The following is a 21,314-nucleotide window of genomic DNA, read 5'->3' on the forward strand; positions in this document are numbered from 1 at the left end:
TTTTTTTTTTTTTTTTTTTTTTTTTTTTTTTTTTTTTTTTTTTTTTTTTTTTTTTTTTTTTTTTTTTTTGCGGGTGTGATACCTGCATTAATTTCCTCACCTGTTTCTCTCCAGTTTGACTAATTTGGCTAGATATCAGCTATGTCTAGATAACACAGTGCATACATTTTAATTCTGAAGTAGTGATCAATTTGATTGGGTAGAACTAAGCTTTAATTTTAAAACTGATTCTAAGAATTAAATGGCTCCCTTGGCCTAATTCTGTGTGGTAGTAGGCACTGTTAAGATCCTTTTGATTCACTGGAGTCAGATGTGCTAGGTAGTCAGAGTACCAGTCTCTTGCATTTCTGAGATGTAGAGCAAGTTCATTCCAGTTTCAGATGTATTTTGTTGCTGAAGGCGATGCAGTCACATTGCTATAAACTACTGAGGCAGATGATGATGAATGGATTGGGACCCTATTAGAACGTGACTGATGTCTGTAGGGATGATGATTCTCCTGCAACTAACCAGTAGTCTTATGCTGCCCTACTGAATGTGCTGTGTCCATAAGTAGTATCTGTGGTCCCTTAATTTATAGAGGGGAAAAAAGCTTAAAAAAAAAAAAAGAGGCTTTCATTCTTCTGTAGTAGGTTGTATATTGGAAATAATTTGCAAAAAAGGATTCCTCTTTGTTTTTGTTCAAATACTTCAGGTGTATAAAAAGAATAATTTTTAACTCTATAGTAAAGCCAACTATCAATGAGAAGGGAGAAAAGGAAATAGACTCCATTACAACCTCTCAGGCTCTACAAATCGCAGGCAGAGCTGGGCGTTATGGCTCATCCTTCAAACAAGGAGAAGTCACTACAATGCATCATGATGACCTCGTGCAGCTGAAGGAAATTTTGAGTGAGTCTGTGCGCCCTGTGAAGGTGAGGGGCTCAGTACCCAGTTTGTACAGATGGGCTCTGGAGCTGTTTTACTGTGTTCTGATCCCAAATTATTTTTCCTTGTGTCTGTTTACAAATCAGTGATAAAAATGGATTGTGTCATGCCGGAGTGAATTTGAATATATGTTCCATTTGGAGGCTTGCAATATTTCATTTATATTGAAGCTGCTCTTTTAAGAATTAAAAGCTCAAACACAAAAGTTCTTAAGTTCCAGATAAGTGTGCTAAATAAACCAGACTCTGGAGGGTGCTTTGGTTTCTTGCATTTTGTCTTTCTAGATTTTGTTTGTGATGCATTAACTTAAGAACAATATTGAGAATTAATGGAAATTTTTTTCTTTATTTTCCCTTTAGGCAGCTGGCCTACATCCTACTCCTGAGCAGATAGAAATGTTTGCTTATCATCTCCCTGATGCCACTCTATCCAATCTAATTGTAAGAATGATCAAAATACTAGCTTCTGCTTTAAAAATAAAGCATTGCTTATGGTCACTGCTTTTGTACGAAAATGCTCTTTGGGAACGAACCAGCCAGCCTTGTGTGCATCTTTTATCAGTTATCAGTTTCTCTACCACAGCAATGACTGCAAATACATTTAGAATGCTTAACTTTACTGTGTTATAATAAACTTGAAAGCTGTTGAAGTGTGTAAATATGTTTATACGTGTTGAAGAGTGTGCAACAACCTTGTCATTTCACCTTCCCTGTATTTTAAATGTAGACTTTTTGGTCTGCAGCTGAAAATGTTAGAGATTGAAATTTTGATAAATTTATGTGAAATAAATTCCTGGGAAACTGGGCTGGTCATGTCAGGTTTCTGCACATCTGAGAGCTACCTGATTTTTTCCTGGTTCTGTGGATTTCATGGTAAAACAGTGTCTGCTTAACTTTGAGAAAACAGATTTTGTGGGATCTACTTGATCTCATCATTAGCTGGATAGTAGAATTTTTGGAAGTGCCTAAACCTTTTAAAATAGAAATTAAGCTTCCAATGCTGTATTTAAAAAATAGTATCACAGTTTTTAGTACACTGAGAAATTCTTAGCAGCTTTCACGCATTTAAATGCGTATTATTGTTGTCTGCTGATGTGCTGTTATGTAGCAAAGTGTATGATTTCTAACCTCAAGGTAAAAGATTATACTTGGAGACCTGGGAGACTTAGGCTGGTAGGATGACAGCACATCTTCAACATTTTACTATTGAGAGTTTCTGGGCTAGCATAGAAGTATTAAGTTTAAAAAACCATGTTATTGATCCCTTAAGTATTCAGTCACATATTGAATTAAGAAGCTCAGTGTTTCTTTAAAGATTTTTTGAAAAAATCTTTCAAAGATTTCCACTAGAGAAACAATTTTGGGGCCCATAAAAATTCCCCCTGCAATATGCAGTGGCATCTCCTGTTTCTCCAAACCTTGCCTATGTTTCAGGTATTCTTTGAACTCTTCTATTGCAATACTGTATTTATCTTGTGATTTCTTTCTTCCTAAAATAGATCTATTCCTGACATTGGGCTAAAAATATCTCAATTATTGAATTTTACGCTGTAAAGTTAGCTTTTTGGGTCGTGCTAAGTAACAAACCTGGAACAAGTTCTAAACATAGTAGTAACTGGTCCATGTGATGGTGTTCTTTGTAACTAAAATGTACACTTCCAGAACACTGTATTTGTTACTTAGGAGACTAATTGAAAATGTTTAAATAAAGCATAGTGCGTTATGTCTTCTCCTCTGATCCTGTGTTAGAGAATTTTATGAAAATCCTGTTAAAAGAGTAGAGGGAACTCCCCTGCCCCCTTTTTTATTACTGTGGTCAAATTTGATATTTTCAAGTGTTCTTTCAGTATAACTAACCTTTGAAACACTAAATCATTTTTTGGTTTGGTAATACAAAGTTTAACAACCCTCTCCTGTAATAATATCCTCTTCATTTGGTTATATTTTCACAGGATATTTTTGTGAGTCTCTCACAAGTTGATGGGCTTTACTTTGTCTGCAATATTGATGACTTTAAATTTCTAGCAGATATGATTCAGCACATTCCACTAAATTTGCGATCACGATATGTCTTCTGCACTGCACCCTTGAACAGAAAAGAGCCTTTTGTGTGTACCACATTGTTGAAGGTCAGTTATTTTTTTCCTCCAAAAAATGTGGTATTTATATTGGAGTAAGTGGGTCTTGGTGCATTGAGACTGTATCTAGCTGCTATATTTATTGTGGGTTTTGTCATTAGATCATTTGAGAGCATTCTTAAAGTGCTCACAGGTAGTGATATAAAATAGCTGGAGATATATATATATATTTTAAAATTGCATTCTTCACCATTTTTATTGGCCAAAGCTTTTAACTTCTGAGAACTGATTCTCAATTTGTGATGCAAATTAAAATTTGGATAGTTTTTCTGCTGTTTGCCTCGGAGAATCCTACTGCTTGCCTTGCAGGTGATCTTCGAACTGGGAGAGATCAGAATTGTGTTACGTAGTCACTTGTGCACTGTTAAGCTTTGCACTACAGTATGTCTAAAAGTAGTCCTTAAAAACCAAGATAGTGCTGCTTCAAGGTGTTAGCTTGTCAACAAAACAAAAGAATGTGGGATTAAGTGCGATTGCTGATGTTATTATACAGTTAGATAGAATTAAAACCCCAGAAAATACAGTGCTGTAAGTTGCTCTCAGAATTACGTCATTTCACTTTTCAGGCCTGGATGAACTGTTTCCCACTGTGTCCCCAGAGTGATTGAGGGATTTGTAGTCAGCTGATTACCGTTTTTCAGGATTAATAATTTTGTTTGGGACTGTTACTTTGTTAGACAGTATTGCCTTTGTCCCCTTTTAGAGACTGTGTTAAACATTTTTAATAAAATAGTGTAAAAATGAAACTGATGTGGTGCCCTCATGTCACAGATATTAGACCTGTGCTTTTCAAAAATGGCTAATAATGTTCTTTAAAAATTGAGTGATTAATTTAAAGAGGTGAAAAGAAAAATGTGCCTCATTAAGAAAATGCTGAGCATTCAGATGCCAAGTAATGAAGGTGCAGAGGGGCATAACGTGATGTTGGAGGGAGGTAGGCTGTTGTGTATGCCTCTGTGAATTTAAGCCCCATTCCTTGGCAAAAAAAACCCCAAAAACTTCTGATATCAGCCAGTTAGGAAGCAGTTATTCCAAGTCATCAGTGTTCCTGAAAATTTTAAATTTAAATCTTATTTGGCTTGTTTATCTCTTAGTAAAAGAGCTGAGATGTCTAGGTTTCAGAAGGGCTGCTTTTTAGTGCGGATTAATCTGGGTTGTGAATAGTGTCTTTCCTAAGTCAGGGAACACATTTAACATTTCTCAATCTGAAACAAGATAATTAACAGAATAGGAGCAGGAGAAGAAAAAAAGACAAAGTCTATCTGCTTTGCTAGATGAAATCATATGCCTTCAGCGTTAGGCTTTTCTGGATAGCTCTATACTTTTGTTGCTTAACTGTGCATGGCCCATGGACAAATTGTGTCAATGAGGCCCTGGAAAGGAGACTGACTCCTGTGTTGAGTAATTAAGTAAAAGAATGTGTGGCATTTGGGCTGTGTAAAAAAAAAAAAAAAAAAAAAAAAAAAAAAAAAGCAGGTATTTTCTGGAGTATTCTGTGTATACAGACTCAAGGGAATTTAACTGATTTGGGATTCCTTCCTTCCTGACTAACTGAGGACTTCACTGAATCTGCTTGCTTTTCAGTTTGCAAGACAGTTCAGTAGAAATGAGCCTCTGACGTTTGACTGGCTCTGTCGGCACACCAAATGGCCGTTAGCCGCTCCAAAGAACATCAAAGAACTTGTACACCTTGAAGCTGTTCATGATGTTTTTGACCTCTATCTGTGGTTAAGGTATTGTCTTTCTGCTTGAAAATTATTTTTATTTTTTCCTAATATTTATGACTTACAGTCCTAGAAAAGCAGTGTCTTCAAGCCCGTGTGTATGTGGTGCAGTATGGGCTCCTTGGGCCCTTTAGAGGATCTTGACAAATGCAAATGTAGCTATGTTGTGGGAGCAAGTCATGGGTTCTGCAGAGAACAGTTTGTGACTGACAGAAAGTTAGAAACAAGGTTGATCCTGGACTGGAGCAGCTGAAATGCCACTTAAAATACAGTGGCCTTCCCATGCAACACGTAATAATTTTTTTTTTTACTTTACATAGTACGTATCTCATTTTTGTCCCAGTCAGCAGTCCTTTAGTGAAAAGGTTTAATTGTGTGTTGTTTTGCCTCTTCAGTTACCGCTTCATGGATATGTTCCCTGATGCTGTCCTTGTAAGGGATATTCAGAAAAAACTAGACGACATTATACAAGTTGGTGTCTGCAACATCACAAAGCTGATCCGAGCTTCACAATCTACAGTTGCTCCTGGCACAGCAGAAGTTGTGTCAGAAGACTTTCCTCTTTCAAGGACTAAGAGGGATACCAGGGTGGCTTCAGGCCGTCACGGTGCAAAATCCACAGAGGCACTCTCTATTGCAGTGGAGGTTCCGGGAGAAAGAAGAGCAAAGAACTTGAAAGCCTATCGGTCTGCTACAAGGCAGGAGGATCTGAAAAGCCATGGGCGTGGATCTCTTGCCAACAGATTGCTGCGTGAAGGACTTCTAACACAAGAAATGCTGAGACAGCTGGAGAGTGAATGGCACGATCAGCACAGGAATGGTAGATATGGCCTTGGTTCAAAAAGAGATGATCAGAATAGTTCAAAGGAAACAGGGAAAAAGAAAAAATAGAACCATGTCCTAATTCTGTTTAGTTTTTATTCATAAAATAAAATACTATTTTAATAACTTCTTTGGCATTTCATGTTTACACTGCTGCAGCTCCTTGATGTTTTTCCTTCTCCTGTGACCAGTTACGTGAAGCACTCAGAGAAATGGACTCTTAAAAGCTCAGAGGCCATAAGTTTGTTTTTACCGGTCAGCTGTACACTTTTTCAGTCATGGTGTTCAGCATAAGTGTATGATCTACTGCTATGTGAAAATTTGAACTTGATGTCTTCTCGCAAGATATCCTCACATCATTAATAAACGTCAGATATTTCACTAGTAATGAATTAGCTACTCATTCCATCCCTTCCCAAAGGGCAGAGTTTAACAGATGATGAACAAATAATGAACAACCTGGTGGGAAGTTGGGTCAGAATGGTGATAGGATTCATGCGCCTCTAACCTTTGTGTCCTGTGAAAATGTGGAAGGAGGCGAATGTGTTAATGTGTTGGGGAATGATGAAATTCTGGTCACAGGAATTTTTGAGTAAATTCTAATTCTGTCGTCTGAGGGGTAATTACTGAAGCAAAGCAAAATCTGTCCTTGCTCTTCAAATTGTATTCTTTCTCCTAGGAAAAGTTCATCACACCGATTCAGGCAAAGTCTGGGGAGAGGAAAAAAAAAAAAGTTGGATTATGATTTTTGGGGGGAAGGAGGAGATGTTAGAGGCATAGGTATAATTTATTTACTTTTGAGAAATTCAGATGTCTGTTTCTCCTTGACTTTTCTAGTTCAGTTTCATACAAATTATTTTGTCCTGTTGCACTTCATAAATGTTTTTTTGCTTCACATGCCACTTTGTGATATCTGAATTTTGAGAGGAGACATAAAATATTTTACTTAAGCTCACATAACAGCTTATAGTTTAAGTAACAGCTTGTGGGTTGATATTTGTGCCAGTAGTCTTTCCACATACCTATTTTATCGTGGCTATTTTATCGTAAACTGGAAAAGTTAGGTGCTTACCACCTGGAGGAAGGTTTAATTTGGAATTAAGTTCTGCTTACCACCTGGAGGAAGGTTTAATTTGTTGGAATTAAGTTCTCCAGAAAAGGACTCTTTTTTTCCTGATGCAGTGTCACTGAATAATATTTAAGGCAGTGCACCACCAGGCTATGCCTCTTTCATACACATGCACATGCTTTGTCATTTGTTTTTAGTGTGAGCAGCTTTAAGGTATGCTTTTGAGCTCCCAGTAGGGATACTGGAGAGTGGAAAGAATCAGATGCTGAAACTGCTGTGTATTCACAGAAATGGATTTTAGCGCTAGGACATGTTGCTGGGGCTGCCTGAGGAAAATAATGCTGCAGCAACCATATTTCTGGGGCTGGCTGTATACAAGTCTGCAGATCCTGCTTGTGTTAATGTTGGGATACTTATAAAAGCCAGGTTGAATTTCACTGTATCAAATACCTGACTTTCTAAAATCATCAACCACATATTTCTGCAGGTTGAAAGTTTGCTCTGAATCCCCTTTGTTTCCTCCTAGTATCAATCCTTTAAGCTGCTGTTCAGAAACAAGTCTGCAGCAGTTTGAATAATGTTTTTGACAGCTGTTTTCAGTGTATTTCATGTACTCTTTCCCCATTATTTACTTACTAAAAAGCAAGCAGTGTGTAAATGTTTCTAGTCCAGATGATCTCCTGCTGATTTCAGTACCAGACTGGTGGGGAGGGAAAGTTTTAGGTCCTTCCCCTGCAAAGACCCATCTTTCTTTCCTCCCCCAAGAAAAAGCAAGCAGCTATGTATGTGTGGCAGTGGCCATGTCAATGTTGTGAATTTTCTGCTTTGCGGATGAGTAATTCTGCTTTGCTTTCCCAGAGTCCTGACAGCCTCTGCTTAACAGCAACATGACTTGCACAGAACGCGAGCTTGCAATTAACCCTTACAAATGTATTTCATTTGATACTATTCAAATAGCTTGTGTGATGTGGTTTATGTGATTGAGTGGTATCAATTGCCTCCTTGTGTCCTTTGCACTTGACAGACTCGAAGGGAAGTTGTAGTTGCTCAAGCCTGCAGATGGGTTTTGACAGCATGCATTTGCCCGCTTACCTCTTGGACTGCAAACTCCTTGCTGAATCTGCAAACCACTGTTTAAAACCACACTTGTGCAAGGAAGACTCCTCCATTTTTTCTCCCCCAGTGCGTGTGGGGTTGGGTTGCAGGAGACACACATTGCTACTGTACTTTGCTTCTAGTCTATTTTGATAAATTTGTCCTTTAATTGTATGCTAAGCTGCGTACTAGTGTATATTTTTGAGCAAGGAAAGAGTGGCTGGGACTTTGGGGTATAAGCCAGCCTTGTGTTTGAGCAGCAAGCCTTGCAATAAGGAAGCTAAATGACTATAAGCATTCTTTTTTGTACTTTGCTGAGATTAGCACTTGGCTTAACTCATTGCTTGTTTCCATAGTGACTCCATAGTAACTGTTTTAAGAGCTCTGAAGTTTATTCAAGCGTTTCCAGGCTGACTTTTTATGAAAGTTTTCTTTTCTTCTGAGCTAATGGTGTGGCTGTCATTGACTCCCATTAGAATGGCTGCCAAACTGGTCCCATGTGGTACAATCCGGACTGGTGTGGTGCAAAGCTATGCCAGCTGCACATTTTTAACGTGCCCTGTGCAAGGATGCCCCTTGGGGAGGATTGAGTGGCCTCTTGCTCTTCTTCATGGGCCTGTGCTGAAGCTTTTTCTTTTTAAACAACATCAACAACATTGTTCACTTGATCTGGGAATGACGTTTGCAAAACTGTTTATTTCAGGTGTGCAGATTTCCAGATTAATTTCAGGCATTCAAGTTACAGATGTTTGGAAGTTTATTGATTTCACAATTTAATTTTTTTATGTTTATTTGTTATGCTTCAAACTTAAAATGCTGATTCTAACAGCACTACTTGGTAAAAGCCTTCTTTCTCTTAAGCCAACGTGCTCTTTTCTGTCTGTGCTGTCTCCATCTCTTCTAAATAGTGTCTGTCTTTAGAGTGGATTTTCCAGTCGGTCCCCTCAGGTATTCTGCCTTATTTTGCAGCCTGATGTTGCCCTAGGAGGGGCATACGCAGGACGAATGCGGGGACCCCTTTCTGTTCTGAGTTTTGATGAACTTGTGGGAATATAATGGGGAACAAAGCTGCTGCTACTGGGAGGGGAAACGTGTTCTCAGGGTTGGTCTTGGAAGTGTAAGCTATAACGAAGAAGGATTTCTCTTGATGACGCACCTGTACCCTTGTCCACTGTCTCCTTGTTAACCTGGGTGCCAAACTCAGCAACCAGTGTTGCCACTGCCGCTGATACCTCACCAAAGATAGATGCGTTTCTCCAGCAACAAAATGGTTATTAACATGGTACCTCTTTCTGGAGGTAACTGGTACATGTTTAGCTGATGTACTCAGACATTTATCTGAATTTCCCCATTGTAGCTGTGAGCTCCTTTTCTCTGCAGGCCTTTGCAAGGCTGTGGGAGGTGGATGGGCTATGTGAGCACCAGCCTCTTCAGGATTCTCCATTGTGCCTTGAGACAGGGTTTGGAGGGAGAACTGCAGGAGAAGAAAGTAGAGAGGGGGGTATTATAACTTTGAAGTCTTGTTGGCCCTTGCAAAGGGGGAAGAGATGGTTTGTGACTAACTTTTATTGGGTGCAGCTCTAACAAAGGGAAAAAACATTGCCTCAAGCCTCCAAGCTGCATGCAATTCGAGTTGATCTTTTAATTTGGTTTTGGATTTTTTGCCCTGTACTGGCCAGAATACGTACAAAATAGCTGTAGCATATTTGGATATTGGGCCCTTAGTACATTGAACTGCTCTCTGCATGGAAATGAGATAATGTCTTTTCTTGCACAACAGCCTCCCTGAAGATAGGATGCACCAGGGTTGAGCGAACAAGTTACGCAGTGATTCTGATATGTCAGGTATTTAACAGAGCTTGCTGCCAGTTTAGTAACGTTTAGATCTTTGAGACCCTTTTCCAGTGGCATCCGTTAGAGAAAGAAAGAAAAGAGAGAATGAAAAATAAATCTACTGTATTACAGACACAATGAGCTCGGGATCAAAGTGGGATGGAGCTTGAAAGGTGATGTTTTCAATTTTGCTAGCCAGAGGGGTTGTGACTCGGATGGTGTGGGTAAACAATGAGGAAAGAGACAGTCCCTCTGGGAGTCAGTGTCTGACTTAACGAGCCAGCAGTTATTAAAAGATGAATACAGGAGAAGTGAACCGTGCTTTCTGGCTGGTAACGTGGCTTTTTTCTTCTTTCTTTTCTCCCTTTCTCTTGAAGATCAAAGGCCTAATTTTAGAACAAGCCCTATTTATGGACTGTTCAGCCACTCTGCTGTACTCTTGTTCTAGAATAGTGGAAAATAAATAGAGCTGGCGGGATCTCCCAGTGTCCAGAGCTCATCCCTGATGCAAGGCAGGAGGGGAGGAAAAAAAAAAAAAAAAAAAAGGAAAAAGATGTCAACATTTCCCAGCAGAGGTACTGTATATTTTGTCTCTGCAGAGGGAGTTCCCTTCCCCTCTCTCAGCTCTTTCAGTCTTTCCTCGTGATCAGAGGCTGAAAAAAACGTAACCTGTGACTGCTCCTGATGTTCAGCAGAGCTATCTCCTTCTGATCCATGCCTTCTTGATGTGCTGTAGCTGCCAGGACTGGGCAGAATCCTCTTCCTGAGACTGGTGCTGAGTATAGAGTTGAGTGTTGTTTTGTGTGTCTGTGGATTATACTCCTGTTCATACAGCCCAGCATGATGACAATCGTACTTTTTTTACAACAGTGTGAGATTGTTGGGTCCTCTTTAGGCTATGTATTGATACAGCCTGAGACCCTTTTCTGCTAACTGGCTGCTTCTGCCCCGTTCTGGATCCGTGTAGACAATTTTCTACTGCTCAGTAGTTCTCTGTGTTTCCTCCCATTACTTGGCACCCCCCTGGCTTTCCATCTCCCTCTTCTTCCCCTTCCCTGAGGCTGTTTTTCTAATTTATCAAAATAATTTTTAATTGCAATCTTGTTCTGCAAAATTTCGGGTGGCAATTGTCTGCCAGTGCAGTAAGTGTGCTCAGTTCCAGCTGAAATACTGAACAGTGAGTGGGGGGAAACACACTGAGTGTAGGTGTAGTTTGAGAGTAAGCCTCTAATTACCCCATGAGAATGCCTTTTTTTTTTTTTCTTTTTCTTTTTTGTTTCTCTCCTTTGTGTCAACATTTCACCCAGTTTCCTTTGGATGATGTTTCCATAGTCCGTATCACTTGATACAAGTGTTTCCAGGATTTTGTCATTGTGTATTCAGAATGAACTTTTGAGAGTAAGAGTTAAAGGCTGTGTCAAATTCAGCTCTGATGGTGTAAGGAAGCCGCTCTTACGGTAGGCACTCTGTGCTGCCAGTTAAAGGCATTTACCAAGTGAGGCAGTCTGATATCAACACTGTTAGGTGCCAGGTAAATCTGTTCCCCTCCCCAGGTTTTGCAATACCGAGGATCTGCATTGGTCTGAAACTGTCTTCAGGAGGGGTGAAGGGACAATAATCTGTACAAACCTCTGCTGGAAACTGTGCAAGAGGTATTTCAGTTGGGGGCAGGGGTCTGTGTGTCTCTTCACTCCTTTACATGGCTGAAGCTTAATTGGAAAAAAGCCGCAGATAAGGGTGCACTTTGTGGAACTAGAGCAGAGTTAATTCATGCAAAAGAGCTTGTCTTGCGAGTGGGAGCGCTGAGCAGAGGGAAGAAAACACCTAAAATCCTCTCTTAAGTTTCCAGATTCCTTGCAGTACTTTGCACGCTGTGCGGGTGGGAGCTTGTCAGCCCCCCCGGAACGAAGCAGGGTGAAGCAGGGCAGGCTGCGTAGCAACTACATTGCAAAGTGGTAACAATTCCCAAGTGGGGCAGTGACAAAATCGATTTTTCTCCCCTTCAGCTTGGCAGCTCTCCAGGTGCCTGCTCTGGCACAATGAAGTGTGTAGCTGGGGAGGGAGGGACTTTGGGTTGATGGGAGGGGGTGATGCAAAGAGACAGAAGTTTAATCATTGAACTGATCACACTGGATGGATTTATTTCTGGACTCAATTTCCCAGGAACTCCACTATCTCACCCTGGGGGAAATGCCTCAGCTGAAGTTCCTCTAGCTCCAGCTTCGTGAATAAAGACCTGTCGCTTTGGAGTTACTCACAGCAGCTCTGTCACTACTGACTCATCCATCCGCTTCAAGAAAATGTTTGCCGTCCACTTGCTAGCTTTCCATTTCACGAAGCTAAAAGAGGATCAAATAAAAAAGGTAAGATGCAGTGTTAGCCGATTCCTGTTTTGAGAACTGTGTTACTCAGATACTGTGAGGTCTGCAGTATGTAATGCAGACTAGATAATGGCGTTATCTACTAAAGCCATACAGCCAAATAGGATAAGAAGTATTTGGACCCTAAACCATCTGAGGAGTGTGGAAATAGGTCTGGTTAGTGCTTTTCCCTGCGCAGTTATAAGTTCTTTTCCAGTAATGGAGCGAATGATCTTCAGTAAGAAAAAGTGGTGCTTAAACTTTATCTGGCATGGTGTAGTGTATTCCAGAGGGCAGAAAGGAACCTCTTGCTGAATCACTTTGCAAGTGTAGTGTGAAGGATAGGATTTCTAAAGTTGAGTAGGAATCAGAGTCACTCACATTGTAGCAGGGGTAGGGAAAACTGGGGTCTTTGGGCCAGGTCTTCTGGGACTCAGGAGACAGTTCCAACCACTGTTGGTGTGGGAGAAGTGCCTGTGCCTCCTCTCTGGTTGTCCAAACCTGGCTGATCACTCTGGTGTTTATAGATGTGACCTTTAATTACAGTTGGAAAAGCTCAAGATGGCCTAGATCTGAAGCCATCAGTACTGGGAATGAGCTGCCTAATGGTTGCTCTTCCCTAATCTACTTTCATTGCCATGCTGTAATGGGTTTTTGGCTCTCTATCATAAGACCACGTGGGACCAGTGAGCTTCTTGGGTCAGAGGTCCTCTGGTTTCTAGACATGTCCCCTGCCGGTCCTCTGTTCTCCTGGCGTCTTCATTGAGTGCTTTCTGGTGGCCATTGCTGCCAGGCTCTGTCCTCTTGTTTTCCAGCCAGCTGGAGGCGGGACTGTCTGCAGATGTGTGGCAGTGCGGGAGATCCAAGGTCCTGGTGGATAGATCTGCCTGCACCACTGAACTCATCAGTAAAGCGAGTGACACTGGCTTGTCTTCTCTGTGCTCTTGCTTAAACATGGAGTGGCTTGTTCTTAGGGGGGCTTGTTCCACTAATTCTGCCTTGAAGAGAAGCATTCCAAGAGAGGTCCTGGTATCTCAACAGTCAGATGTCTCCAACTCTGTCTCTCAGTCATAGCCCTTTTATCCCCAGGGTTTAATACGATCAGAATGCCCTTTCCTTGTGTGAGGATCTGATCTAAGATCTCTCATCTAGACACCACTATTTCTTCCTACTTTTTACTAAGAAAGGGAGAGACCTTGTGGAGCAGTGCTTGGATGGAGTTGGCTCTTCAGAAAAACATCTAGAGTGTAGTTGAGGAAGGACTTCCCTGAAGTGAGGACAGTGGTGGAGAGGAGGGGGCGGAGGGATTCTGGCAAAGCCATTAAAAAAATTAAATCTTTCTGCTAGGTGCAAACTAGCCCTGCCTGAAGGCGAGAAAACGTGCTCTTTAAAGATGTCTTTTGAGAAGCCCTGGGTAGGCTGTATAGAGCAGAGGTGATTTCTCCCTAATTAGAAAGAAAGAATGCCTTCCCACCTCTCCCTCCCCAGGCTTATTTGCTCTTTGGTGGCAAGAACAAGAGCCTCCCTGCCATGAAAACAGTGCTATTTCCATAACTGAGGCAAGACACTTAAAAACAAGGACTGTCCTTGTGCGGTGGGAGGGAGGCAGTGAGACAGAGTTTGATGTTGCATGGCCTGTCCATTGCTGTGTTTACAAGCAAATGGTATGTGAGCAGGCCCTTGCTCTGGTTGTAAATCAGGCTAGAGAGTCAGCAGGCTTTCCTGGGCTCTGCCTTATCTTATCAGTCCTCTGAGAGGACTGTCTCCTGTGGTAGTAGGTAAACAGCGTGGGGAATGCAATTTCTATGGGGAGCAGGGAGCTAGTGCCTGTCCTCTGCAAACAGAGACGTGGTCATTTTTATTACTGTTTAGTTTTTTTTCCAGAGTGACTTCTGTCACGAGGTTATTTGGGTCTGTGTGAGAGTGCTGTATGTCTCCAGTCATTGTATTTTCTTTTTTTTTGTGTGTGTGCCCAAAAAAGCAGTGCTGGTGCTTGGGCTGAGATGGTGGATCCTACACAGTGATGGGGCCTCAAGCCTTGGAGGAAATCAAGTGCTTCTGCAAACCAGGGCTACAAAGAAAGATCTAAATAAAGACCTTTTCAAAGTATAGTTGTATCCAAAGGCAGCTGCTGCTCCTTGCCAGTTGCATCTTGTAGCTTAAGACTTTCTCCTCTGTGTGTGTATCTTGCTGTTAGGTAAGTGCTAGAGTTACTTTCAGGATCCTGGCTCTCTCAGGTGCGTCGTTGCTGACCATCAGTTTAAAATGGAGCTGTGAATAGGCAATTAGTTTGTGCCTCATTAATATAGGTGGCCAGTCCAGATTACAGAAGAGGCAAATTTATCTACAACCTGCCTTCTCCTCTGTTTAAACAATGCTACCTTTTAAATCCTGCCTTTTTGCCAGTGGGACTTGTTTTGTGCATGTTCTCCCAACTCTTCAGACCTCCCTGTGTAAATGGGACTGATGAAACATTCTGAACAGATAAAGCAACGCTGTAACGTAGCCCATAGTGCAAGAGCTGAGTGTGTGTAGTAGTGAAGTGTTGGAAGCTGTCCCACCTCTCTCCCCTGCCCACCATCTCTGGCCCTGAGCCTCATGTCATGGGGAGTAGGATGTTAACATGGATTACCTTCCACGGGACATCCAGCTGTTTGGAGCACAGAAATATTATGCCTGCATCGTGTTTGTTCATACAGCACCAAAATCTGGCTCCCCAGTGGAATAGCATTTGGATGCTGACAGATTCTTCTTTTGCTGCGTTAATCCTTCATTGTACGCAGCTATGTAGTTTCTAGGCCACCTTACAGCCGTGTATTCAGCCCTGCAGGTAAATGTCAGTCCAAGCATAGTGTGGTCCTGAAGAAGAAAACCTTAAGTTTTGCCCCATTGAAGCTGTACAGAAACACTGGTTGGCTTCTCTACCAGTTTATCTGAATGAGTGTCTGCTACTTCATAGATGCTTTTGATTCCCTTTTAATTCAACTGGCTTTTATTTCGATTGTATGCTGCGAGTTATAGACCCTTAAGAAAGGATATTGACTGCACCCAAAAATGTGTTTTAGGTGTAATCCTAGAATCGCAAGAGAATGGAGGGCAGAGCTGGGGTGAGAAACAGGCTTTGAGCTCCAGCCTGGCATGCCAACAAAGTTAATTGTCTGTGGAGTGAAGCAGTAGCTGAATAGATGTTTTCAGGTTGTGCCTGACATGCTTGGGTACTGACGGCATTTTCTGGACCTGACTCAGAGAGGTCAGATTCTCACCAGGTTGAGATACTTTGCAGTTCTAGTTCATTACACCATCCACTCCTCCTATACATGTAAAACCAGCTTGTCGGGGTCTCAACCAAGTCTCATGGGTTTATGTACGTTGGCAAGTTACTGAGCCATCAGAAAAGATGGCTAACTTTTTGATAGTAACTCACCAAGGCTGCATTAAACATTTTCAGAACAAAGTTTTTGTGAGAGTAAATGTTCTGATGATGTCCTGGAGCTTGCTTGCACTGATGATCATGGGAATTTAGGTGCTGAGGTCAAAAATGAAATGAACTTGTAGAATCAGGTGGGGTTTGCGTAGGTGGTATGCACACCTTCAGTCTGTTACATATGTGAAACTAATTCTTGTGTCTCCTTAGGGTCTGTTTAGCCTCATGTTCATCAGGCAGGTGGGAATGAGCAAAGTCATTCTTGTCCAGCAATATGCAGGGGTATTGCTGGAACTGGAGTTCAGGATTTTCAGATCCTTCATGCATGGCTAGAAAACCAGCACAAGTGGCTAGGAAGTTCCTGCATTTTCTCTGCTTGCAGGAAGCCTCCCAAGTACATATAGGACAGTCCTTCTGTAGCGTGAAAGCAGTGCTCATCCCAGCCAGCTGCTGAGCACTGAGGAGCCTGCATGTCTCCCGAGTAACATCTTTCGTCTTTCCAGGTTGACAGGTACCTGTATCACATGCGTCTCTCCGACGATGTCTTGCTGGATGTGATGGCTCGCTTCCAGGCAGAGATGGTAAAGGGCCTGGGGAGAGACACGAACCCCACGGCAACAGTAAAAATGCTGCCGTCATTTGTGCGCTCGCTTCCCGATGGCTCAGGTGAGTTCCCCCTGCTCCATCACAAGAGTGCTGGTTTAGGAAGATGATGGATTGCTGCCAGTACTCAAGGACAGCACAGCAAAAACACGGGGCAGGCAGTGACTTTGGGTTACTGTCTATCTCATGTTGAGAAAGCAGGTGTGTATTGAGGAGACAACAGCTTGGGGGAGTGCTGGCAGAGGGTTTTTTCCCTGCACCAGGTGGATTTTGACCTAGTGCTGCTTTTTTGAGGAAAGGACCTAGTAAGTGCTCAGAAAACAGCCTCTTTCGTCTGCAAGTGTGGCTGTACCTAGTGCAGGCCTTGCTGCGGGAACTCTGGCTGGACATGACAAGGGCAGCCTCTACAGCTCAGACCCTGCAGTGCAGTGTGCTGCACATGTGGGGATGTGGGCAATGCTGTGGCCCTGGTGTTCATGGAGCTACAGGGAAGACAGGATGCTGCAAAGTGGCAGCAACGTGTTCTCGGAGCTGTGATCCCCTTCTGGCTTCTGACAGCAAACTCTGCATTGCTTTCTCTATTGCCCCAAAAAGTGATCCCCTCCTGCCCTTCCTTGCCTTCTGCATTGGGAAAATCTGCTTTTGGATTGGGTCTACCAGGAAATAGCCTGCTCTGCTGCTGCAGCTGGATCCTTGTTTCCAGTTGCCCCTGAGACTTAAACAGAGAGGGAGAGAGTGCAGTGGTGTCCTCTGGGAGGATGTGAGGTAAAGTAGGATCTAAAAGCCTGTCTTGTTCGGAGAAGCGTGCACATCCAAAATAACTCTCTTGGCTCAGCTGGCTCCCAGCAGTGCAGGCTGACAGAAAATGATGTTTTTCCCAGGTTTAACCAAGTGTCTCAATTTGTACAGGACTCTGTGTCTGGCCTAGGTCAGGACTCAGTGTATAACAGCTGTTCATGCAGAAAACTTAAGAGAAATGTTTGCTTTGTACCTCATTTCCACAGGACTTTATTCCCTCTGAAGGTAATTTTCCTACAATTAAATGAGAAATAACGGTTTTAATGGCATAAAGGGAACATTTGGAGGCTAGTCCCTTGAAATGAGGGATGTCTGAGAGAAATTACATACAATCCCCTCCAACTGCCCGGCTGGAACTGGGCACTCTTCCCTTTGCTGCTGCCTTCATCAAAGAAAAAGAAATATTAGCTTAACCCTTGCTATGTCTGTGACCGTCAGTGTTTCTGAGGTCTCACATGGCACTGACCCTCTCCTGAAATAGCAGGGAGACCCTGAGGTCAGGAGACTTGGAAAATTGCATGTAGTGTCATTACTGTTGCAAGACTTCATGTTCTGCAAGGCCAGCTTTGGACAATGCTCTCCTGGCCTGCGTGACCTTTCCACTGTGTCAAGGACATGCTGCAGAGTCAAGCTGGGCTATGTCTTATTGACACACTGCCTATTTTAAGTATCACATTGATTTTTCTATTTTTGCTCTCTTGCAAAATCCTTATTGGTTATTTTGTTTCCAGACAAAACTTCTAGCAAGTTTAAACACCTCAAGCTTGGCTGGATTTTCCCATTTGCAGTAGCAACGAACTTTCAGATTTTTCAATGCCATCAGTGTTGCTACCTGAAATGACCCATATGGAGCATCATCAGTTTTTAATCACTAAGGGATTCATGGTCTGACTAATGTCACAGTTTACTGAGTAACCCAATTTGCCTCCTCACCTTTGTGATATCTGACCATGGTATTACAGGTAGAATTTCCTGCTTCCTTCCCTTTCAGGGCCAAATTTGATAAAATTTAGTCAGGTGTTTGGACTGTGGGACAAAGATCACACAAGGCTACACACATACCACTGCATTTACCTGTGGGGAAGGGCCTTCTTCTCTGTGTGGGATGAATAGATAATAGCTTTATTGTAGCAGTGAGGCCAAACTGTCCTTCCATCTGAGGTCTCCTGCTAGAGAAGAACGTGTTTGAGCTAAGAGTGCTGCTGACTGAGAAACAGAATGGTACTTTTACAGAAACACCTAAAGGCACTTGGAAATGCTTGTGTTGGTTGACTTTGAGTGGCAAATTAGTCTTGCCCCACTTGGAAGTTGGCTTCTGCAGTAGGGCCAAATCTTAACATGGGGCTGCAAATCCTGCATCCTTTATTTGATGTAGGTAATGCTCTCAAACTCCCATTTCCCCACACTTCAGGTGTATGGTTTTGCAGCCCCTGAGTGCTCTGGTTGGCTTCGCAGTTGCTTTGGGCCTCTTGCTGAAAAGCTTATCCCTCTGCAGCTTGAAAACATGCTGCTGTGGAAGGAGCAGGGTAGGCAAAAACAGACTGCTAAATAAAAATGAAATTAGCTGCCGCATAGCAAGCTAACAGGAGGGACCTGATACCCTTGCTTAGGGTTGCCAGATCTCAGCCTCCCTGGTGATGCTCCCAGGCCTATGGGATAAGGACCTGCCATGATGGGGCAGGAGAGCCTGTGGCCGTGGTGAGGCAGGGGCCCTGGGCTGTGGCCTTCAGCATGGCATCTGGGCCATGCTTCTCGGCCATCACTGGTGACAGTTGCCCACTTGTGTTGCAGAGAAGGGTGACTTCCTTGCTGTTGACCTGGGTGGCTCCCAGTTCCGTGCCCACCAGGTGAAGGTGTTTGATGATGGGAAGCAGAGCAGTCAGCTGGAGAGCAAGTTTTACCCCACACCTAAGGAGGTCATACAGGGGAACGGAGCCGAGGTAGGGCATGCAGGGTCTTCTGTGATGGTGCTGTGCTTGAGCACATGCCTGCCGGACACAGCCTGACTCTGTCCTCTCCTTTCTCATGCAGCTCTTTGATTATGTTGCTGACTGTCTGTTAGACTTCATGGAGACCAAAAACCTGAAGCATAAGAAGTTACCTCTTGGCTTTACATTTTCTTTTCCATGCAAACAGACCAAATTGGAAGAGGTAAGATGCAAAAAGAAATATTATTGGCAAGCCTAGCTCCTTGCAGAACACGGAGAAGCTATTGCATGGGAGTGTTATCCTGCGGCCTTTTTGTGGGGTCATTTTTACATGGCGCTCTGAAGAAGGCATGGATGACCATTAGCATTTAACTAGACGACTACTATTCAAAAACTCATTTCTGATCTCAAGGCAACACGATCTTTAAAGCTATCCTTTTTCTTATTCAGTACCCAATTCCATAGTAACCTTGTGCCCTTGTGTGAAGACTGTTAGACTGTAAGACACATACTTTTGTGTCCTGAAGCATGTTTCTTTTTTAATCACTCTCATTGAATTTCTTTTTTACAGTTGATTCTAAATAGGAAAGGCCTGTAGCTGAGCTGTTTGAGAGGCCGCATGGGGAAATGAAGGGCTGGTTGCAATTATTTTGTGGCCTCTTATTCTAGTCTCTCTTTTATTTCTAGGGATCTGTGCTTTGGGCCCCAGTCCTGCAAATGCTTTGTGCTTAATGCTATTAGTTTGAAGCCACACATGCTTTAAACAAAGCACAGGGAGATGCATTTGCAGGATTGGGACTTTATTACTGTACCTGTTTAGTTGTGTTTATGCTGACAGGCATAAGGTGAGATGTTCTGCTGTGACTTATTTTGTCCCTCATTTTAATGTGTGGAGAGACATAGTGGGCTTCTCCACAGACTTTGGTCTTGGCTGTTTTTGTGGCAGGTTTGTATGCTAAAGTTGGAGCTTTTGAGTCACTGGACTGTTACTTTGCAGGGGGTTCTTCTCGCCTGGACAAAACACTTCAAAGTCCGAGGAGTTCAAGACACAGACGTGGTCAGCGCTCTGCGCAAGGCCCTCCAGAAGCATAAGGCAAGTTTTGTACCTGCAGGAGGTGAACCTGAGTGGCCCCAGGTTGTCTTCCTGGGAGATCAGCTCTTGGTGTGTGGGTTGTTTTGGGAGTTGTTACTGGCTGTCCTTGAAGGATGTCTGACAAATGTCCAACATGGCTGTATATTTAGTAGATCTGTCTCTCCCTCGGAGCTGAAGCCATGGAAGGGGACATGCAGCTGCAACTCAGGCTGCCCCGTGTCAGTCTAACAGTGATGGCAACTGCACACTGATAAACCAGGCTGGCTGTGCCAGTGGACCAGTATGGCCCCACTGTCTGTCTGAGCTAAAGGGAGTCTGTTGTGAACCTATTTGGTAAGATGTGGATACACACTGTGTTTCATAGCCTGGCTTGTGGGATGAAAGTTGGGAGGGGGAAGCTATCATCTCAAATTGTCACACCTAATTCTACCAGGGCTTGCCCATCCACTTCAATCCGTGGGATGGAGTGATTGATGGTAATTAAGGTCAGCAGTTAAGACGTGATTAAAGCTGTCCTTGAACTAGTGTATATCTTTGAATAACATTATGTTTTAATATTTTGGAAAGCCTTGTTTTTCATGTTCAGTGCTATTGGTAACATCATCGAAGAAATACAAAACATCTTTCCATATCTTGACATCTTTGTAGTAAAGAGGAAATTCCTCTGTTTTCTCACATGGTAAAAATCCAACCTTGGTTTTGGTTCACTTCTTTCTCTGCGTCAGTCTTGCTGTATTTAGCAGGAACAAAGGACCTGAGACTTCCTGGGTGAAGTCTGACCCCCTGCTAGTGTTGGCATCTGAGTTACAAGAATTCTTTGATAACTTTGATTATACTTTATCAAGTTACCTCAGTGTGAAAGAACAACTGCACAGCTCCGATGGAAAGGCTTTTTACTTGGGTATGATATTGGTGCACCTCCTTGTGTTGAATAGTTACATTTATGTATGTATGTTTTCTGTCCCATTTGTTGGGATCTGCTCAGGGGGTAGGACATTATCCTTATCCTAGCATGAGCAAGCTACCAGAGTGCAGTGCATAAGGACAGATATGTGGGTGCTAGCATATCATAAAATTCAAACCAATAAGATGTTGCTTTTCTAGCAAACAAGGTTGGATTGGGGAAAAACAGATCATACAACCATGGTCCTGGCTGGCCAAGCACTTGAGAATTCAGAGATGTTCGTTACTTTACAGGGTTGTGGGGATAGTGTTATAAAAGGAAGTAGTGTGTCTTTCAACTGAAGAGCTTTCCTGAACCAGGCCTTCAAAGTACGACCCTGGAGTATGTTTGCATGCTGTTGCTTTAACACACAGGCTTTCTAAGCTTTTTTTCTGTTAATCACCCATCTTTATCCTATTAGGACATAGACATCGATGTTTTGGCACTGGTCAATGACACTGTGGGAACTATGATGACTTGCGGATATGATGACCAGCGCTGTGAAGTTGGACTCATAATTGGTAATTTTTTTCTGTTCACTAAATAGTCCCGTCTCCC

The 21,314-nt window shown here is 42.7% G+C and overlaps 2 protein-coding genes across 3 annotated transcripts in view; both read left to right on the forward strand.

Annotated features, from left to right (window-relative positions):
• Positions 1-5,998, forward strand: part of SUPV3L1 (Suv3 like RNA helicase) — a 14,051-nt gene extending 8,053 nt beyond the window's left edge. Inside the window, exons 10-14 of the mRNA XM_009290541.2 lie at positions 695-914; positions 1,287-1,367; positions 2,879-3,055; positions 4,649-4,797; positions 5,184-5,998. Of these exons, the coding sequence (XP_009288816.1) occupies positions 695-914; positions 1,287-1,367; positions 2,879-3,055; positions 4,649-4,797; positions 5,184-5,679 (1,123 nt within the window). The 3' untranslated portion in view covers positions 5,680-5,998. The remainder of the gene's footprint in view (positions 1-694; positions 915-1,286; positions 1,368-2,878; positions 3,056-4,648; positions 4,798-5,183) is intronic.
• A 5,909-nt stretch (positions 5,999-11,907) lies between these two features.
• Positions 11,908-21,314, forward strand: part of HKDC1 (hexokinase domain containing 1) — a 20,544-nt gene continuing 11,137 nt past the window's right edge. Inside the window, exons 1-6 of one of the 2 annotated variants that reach the window (XM_009290542.2) lie at positions 11,908-11,970; positions 15,895-16,057; positions 18,584-18,732; positions 18,824-18,943; positions 19,718-19,813; positions 21,178-21,277. In XM_009290542.2, coding sequence (XP_009288817.1) covers positions 11,908-11,970; positions 15,895-16,057; positions 18,584-18,732; positions 18,824-18,943; positions 19,718-19,813; positions 21,178-21,277 — 691 coding nt within the window. The remainder of the gene's footprint in view (positions 11,971-15,894; positions 16,058-18,583; positions 18,733-18,823; positions 18,944-19,717; positions 19,814-21,177; positions 21,278-21,314) is intronic. The other variant, XM_019474919.1, reaches the window with a different exon arrangement.

The sequence above is a fragment of the Aptenodytes forsteri genome, unplaced genomic scaffold, assembly GCF_000699145.1.
Source record: "Aptenodytes forsteri isolate BGI_AS27 unplaced genomic scaffold, ASM69914v1 Scaffold349, whole genome shotgun sequence".
NCBI lineage: Eukaryota > Metazoa > Chordata > Aves > Sphenisciformes > Spheniscidae > Aptenodytes > Aptenodytes forsteri.